Consider the following 6,060-nt stretch of genomic DNA (forward strand, 5'->3'; position numbering starts at 1 on the left):
CCTTCTCCATTTTTCTGATTTCCCAGTCCCTAAATCCCCCATCAGTTTGCTGAGACCCTGTTCATTCCCAGCCTTTTCGTACATCAGATCTCTTTTTACTCCTCCACTAGACTACACTCATCACTCTGGTCCCCAATGGCAATATATCCCATACTTTATCCCAATGCTGCATGCATAGACCAGTCACTGCCATGGGCTCCAATAAAATCATGTAGGCTCACTACAGACGAGTTCTTCAAAGACCGAGACTACAAAGTTAATAGAAATCTTCAATAAGCATGTTTTCTCCAAAGGCCTAAAACCTGACTAAGTATGTGAGACTGCACAATGGCTCCTATCAAACAATCTTGTTTCTGCACCCAAATATGGAGCCAAAAATAGAGTGCCTGTATACTGTAAGAACCATAAAACACTGGAAAAGACTAAGCAAGCCGTGGATTTCTACCATTGGGATCTTCAAGACAGTTAAATCAAAAATCTGTAATAAAAGTTTTACGTATTGCTGATCCTGCCTATATTATCCCCCAAACCACTTTCATTCCTATTTTACCATTTACAAAAAAGACTATAAACAATCTTTCAGACAGTGAAAATGCTCTTCCTTACTCTCACACTGTTCTACCCTCCCACAAACATATCAGCATGAGATAGCTGGCTACGCTTCAGTCCAGGAAGTAAAGCTTAAAACAGATGCACACCCCTCCTGTCACCCACTTGCCACATGAGACGGATGTGAGAGAGAACCTTAGCAATACACTGAAACCATCCAGAACAAAATCATATGAAGTTCTGAAAACACTCTAATCATACCTATAGTTCACAAACACTCCCATGACAGAGTCCATTCTTAACTATTTTTGGAATTACAACTTGGACATGGTAAAGAATTTTGTTTCTTTTTACAAGTGCATAGCTAGATTTTTTTTTCCTACCGCTAGTCTACAATACAAAGAGAAAGAACTGTGCCATACCCAAGGATGCCGTGCTAAAGATTATTTATTCCTACTGGGTAAGACTAAAAAGAACCAAATGGATTGCTAAAGTTGCCAAAACAAAGGCTGGCAAGGGCCAAGGAAATTACTGAGGATGGGATTATGCTAAGGTGAATTACTGTCAGTAAACTCCCTAGCCACTGCCCTGGGCCTATCCAGAGGGCCCATCCAAACCCAGTTCCTATTCTTGGGGCAGACTGTGTCCAAGGGAAAGAAATTCCCTTGTGGATATGCTCTCAGAACACAAGATGAAGGTTCAGCTGCAATTAGACTTGCTATGATTTTTTCATGACATCCTGGGCTGGAAGGAGGGGGGGGGGGGGGGGGGGGGGGGGCACAGGGAACCCCAACAACTCTCTTTGAAATGAGAAATGTATACCTGAAGAGTTCGCTCTTTATTTACACACAATGCCTCCAATAAAGGCTCTGATTGCAACTGAGATTTTATTATAATACAGACTTTAGATATACAATCAATATACCCCAAAACCCCATGACCCTGTTCATTTAAGGAGCAGTTAACATTTTGTGTGACTAGCAGCAGAGGCTTCTCCCGATCAACAGTCAACTACAGTCCAATCATATTTACATTATGTGTCTACATGTAAAGCAAATAATCAACTACAAACATCACAACAGCCTTGTCATTCAGATGAAAATTTAAAATGTTACATTTACACAGTAACGATCAAAACTAGTGCAGAAGATGGAAGTGTTTAGTACAGAACATACTCTAGACTTAAGAGCTCCAGCATGAAATTCTTCAGTCCCAACTCATTCAAATGGAATGTATTAATTTTTTCCCAATATCCTGAAGACAGGTACAGCACCAAAGTTACTTACTTACTACACAGCAGCTTAGCACCCTACGCAGAACTGCAGTACAATATGCAGCACAAGCTTAGAATCAAATCTTAAATAGGACATTATAGAGGTAAAAAGGAGATGGTTAAAGGAAGTTAAAGAAAGGGAAATATAAGTTACTGCTCCATCACTAACTATTTACATATGTGCCATCTTTTTCTTTCTGATAATAAAATAGTGCAATGAGAAGATGGCAGCACTAGAAAGTACACAGAGATAATTAAAGCACTAGACGGTGTGTGTGCGTGTGTGTGTGTATATACATGTATGTATATAGTGTGACAACTATTTTTGTATTCTTCTACATTATTAAATCATTCTAGATCCGTTTTAAGGCTCTTCAGAGAGCCAATGAATTAGTGATAAGAGGCTGCCAATAGAGAAGATCTGAAGTGTCTCAAACGTTATCTGTGAAAAATCATTTGGCTACTGTATTTGTTTTTCAAGAAGAAATAGTCAAGGCAGCTGCGTTTAGTGTCAGCACATACAAAGGCGCTCTAGACAAAGTAAGTATTGAGCACAGGTATTTGCATAATGCATATTTGTAAAACTAAACAGTGAAAACTGAGTCATTAACCATATGGCAAACCTACACTAAGGTTGACAAAATGCCAGAAAACTGTTGCTCTTCAACTATGATACAGAACTGAGCAAGTGATTCATGTCTGTCACATCCGCATAAGTCTATTACATGAGCACTATTTTAAGCTATCATGAAGAGAGCTTTGCTAACAGGCACTGTACAAACACCAGTCTTTCAAAGTTGTGGAGACTTACTGTGAGCATATTACACTGAAATATCATTCTCTGGAATCTCTGCTTGTTTGCAAGTACAGTTAAAGCTGTTGGTTTGCTGTAGTCTCAACAGCTTTGGACTATATTATTGAAAACCTTCTTTACTCCAGATCTTTTCTTTATCCCCTCATCAAGGTACGGTGGTAAGGAGCTGGTGACCAGCTGTTGCTGAAAAACCTTGGCCCAGTACAAATCCTCCTGGCACTCTCAATTAAGCTGCATACCTAAGGAGCTTGCTCCCTCTGCCATCCTGTCATTCAGCAAGATGTTACGAGTACAAGCCCTTAACTATTTAATTGAGATTACAATGTATTGTTTTAAATTGGTTGGATTGACTTGGATTCAGCTTGGAAAAGATGGGACAATATTCAGACGTTAGTGATGGGTGCAACAAAGAGAAAGGCAATCAAGGAGGGAGGTTAACATCTAACCAACATACAGCATAAATTTTAGGTTGTGCTTTTCACTGTCCCGTCTGACCCTACAAATTTCTACTCATGCCATCAACGACCTCCATGTTTCCTGAAGTAGACATATCATGTAAATCAAACCCAGTGGGATCAACACTAGAATCAAAACAGTTCTTCCATTAAGACACACATATCTGCTGTCAAATAATGCAGCTCATTTTGTCAAAGCACAATCTGAAATCAAATTACTCCAATAGCAAGTCCCTTAACATAATTTTATGGTACTTTTATTAATCATAACAACTGTATTAGTCTAATAAACATATTCACTGCAAGGATGCTAAGCATTTGTTATTTAATGATAAATGACTTCATGCAGCAGGTCTATAAAGGCAATGACAGTGACAGAGATTCTCAAAAATGTGGAAAAAAACTCACCTATTATTACTACAGGCAGAGTAAGGAGGGAATCTCCAGGCAGAACAGTTTCTTCAATTAAAGGCATTCTTTTAATCTTCCTCCCAAGACTGTCACCAAAATACTGGACAAAGGAATTCAAAAGCTGTCCTTCTGTTTCAGGGCTGCTGTAACTTCTAATTAAGGACAGATGGGAAAAAACTAAAATGAAACATTTCAACTGTCATCAGAACAGTCTCTTCAAAAATAAAGTTGTTTTTGATGCTTTACTTTAAGAGCTATGGAACTGGAAAAACCAAGACCAAAATAGATACGTTTCATCCAATCTACGAAATTTTACGCTTCAGCACAGCTTTTCTGACAGAAGATTTTTAAAAAGTCCACTTTCTCCTAGAAAGTCTACAGAAGCGTAACAAGAAGGCACAGATGGTTCTGCTGAGATGCAGATTTCTAATTTCAGTTTATACAAAGCCAAAAGTATAACCAACAAGCATTATTTTGATCCCACACACAGCAAAATCCATTCCTCATTATCCTTATCAGAAGAGGATACACACTGCCTAGTCAATTAACAACTCTAAGGCCAACCAAAGGCTGAAGGAATAGCTAAGCTACAAGAGCAGCGGTTCACATCCCTTCCTACCTGCTGAGCAGCACAGAGGACTTTGCCTCGACGAATTTCTGTTTGAGTAGAAGTAAGGCTGGTTAAAGCTGCCAGTGGTGTGAAGACAGAGAAAAGTGTGAGCCCTGTTAAGCCTTAGACACAGTGCATTTTACTACTGTTAAAAGAAAGCTTTTCATAAAAGGAATTGCCATGCAGTCAGGTCAGCCACTGTGCAGCAGACTGCTTCCACCCCCAGCTATTTTCCTAGATTTCTCAGTTCTTTCTCTGCAAGATCTACTTTGGTTGCTCTCGTTAACTCTTCCAAACGGGCTTCTAGACTACGAAGACTTGGTTTATATTGTTTGTTGTTTAATTATTCAGGAGCCCCTTCTGAAGCCTTTCCAGTTCATTGAAAAAGCATGCACTATCAGTTTAGCTAGAAAGGCAGGGGCAAATTAACAATACTCTGTTATTAGCAGTTATTTTACTGTCTTCAAAATAAAGGCAACTTTTTCATTAAAAATACCTCAATCAACTGATCTAAACTTTTTCTCCTTACAAACACAGTTTTAATTATTAACTGAATAAATGAAAGTACTCTTATTAATCTCCCAAGAATATCTTAAAAGCTATTTTATTATTTCAGGAATTATTTTCTACACTACAAATTTCTATTTTCTACTACTAAGAACCAAAAGCGTAAGACACTGATCGAATTCCCATGGCCTTCAACAAGCCACTTAAGCTACATGCTGCCTCAACTCCCCCAACACTGAAGGTTCTGCTACATATTTCAAAAGCCTCTCCTCAACGGGGGAAGTCTGAAATAAACTAGAGGCAGAGCTGTACAGTAGTAACAGCACCAGCACACTGTAATACATCTCTCTGACGGTTATTTCCTTGTTAAAAAGGGTGAGAAGCTATTCTAAGAGTGTTTTTATTTCAGAAAGAAAGTACTTGATACTTTATTCCCTACACTACAACAAACAAAAGGTTGCAAATTACGTGCTTACTGTTTGTTTACAGCTGCACATTAGCTCTTGGTGATCTTGGAGACAGGCAACAAATACCAGGAGCTAGATGAAGACAAGCAGAAGTCAGAGAAAGGGTATCTAATTATCATGCTGCTTTTTTCACTTCCTTTTAGACTGGCACAGGTAGACTGTATTATTTTCTAGCCTTTGCTCAAAGTGAACTAAGGCAATACTACACTATGCTTTGCAAAAGAGCCTTAAAGGGAGCACATATGTTTTAGCGTGGTTTTAATACACTTGCTGTGCAAGATGGGAGATAAAAAACAAAAGAAACATTTCAAAAACTCTTTTATGGGATATATGCGCACTGCTTTAGGCTACAAAAGAATCCGTAATGATAAAAACAGTTGGTTCTGTGCAGCTTAGATGGGTAGAATGTGATATCCTAACTGGTTTAGCATAGAATCTAGATGTGCATAGAAACACCCGCATGCAACAGAGTTTCTCAGCTACTGTGCACATGCAGCAGACGAAGGACTGCTGTCAGGAGCATGTTCTTCCTTTGCAAGGACATCATGCCAGAGCTCAGTAAGATTTTAAATCAGGGCCACCATCTTCCTAACCTCTGCACAACACTGAAAGCCACCAAGTACCAGAAGTTTTGATCTTGAAAAAAAAAAAATCATGTCAGACAGCTTTGCAGTGGTGGGGATTTGGTAAGAATACCTCTCGGGCTATAATCCTGCAGAGATGCAAGTGGGCACAAAGATGAGTCAGTTCCAAAGCGAGTGCTTACTTTACCTTCTGCTGGTCATACCAAATAACCTCGAGAATTACGTTCTGTCAAACATCTAAGTTTCAAACGTGCTTGAGTTTGTGGGCTGTTTTTTTCATTTTTTGCCCTTTTTAGTGCTTTTCAGTTCATTACTTTTTTTAATTCATGTGAAAAACCCATTAAGAGAAAAAACACTGCATACACATACACGTTCTTCTCCCTTTTGAAA

At 38.9% G+C, this 6,060-nt stretch overlaps 1 protein-coding gene across 3 annotated transcripts in view; it reads right to left on the reverse strand.

Moving 5' to 3' along the window:
• Nucleotides 1–6,060, reverse strand: part of OSGIN2 (oxidative stress induced growth inhibitor family member 2) — a 39,551-nt gene that overhangs the window by 9,141 nt on the left and 24,350 nt on the right. The window contains exons 2-3 of one of the 3 annotated variants that reach the window (XM_080381852.1): nt 5,096–5,158; nt 3,500–3,654 (exon numbers count right to left, since the gene is read on the reverse strand). In XM_080381852.1, the coding sequence (XP_080237978.1) occupies nt 3,500–3,566 (67 nt within the window). In that variant the 5' untranslated portion in view covers nt 3,567–3,654; nt 5,096–5,158. The other 2 variants (XM_080381851.1, XM_080381850.1) reach the window with 2 other exon arrangements.

The sequence above is a fragment of the Falco punctatus genome (genome assembly GCF_963210335.1).
Source record: "Falco punctatus genome assembly, chromosome: 3".
NCBI classification, from domain to species: Eukaryota; Metazoa; Chordata; class Aves; order Falconiformes; family Falconidae; genus Falco; species Falco punctatus.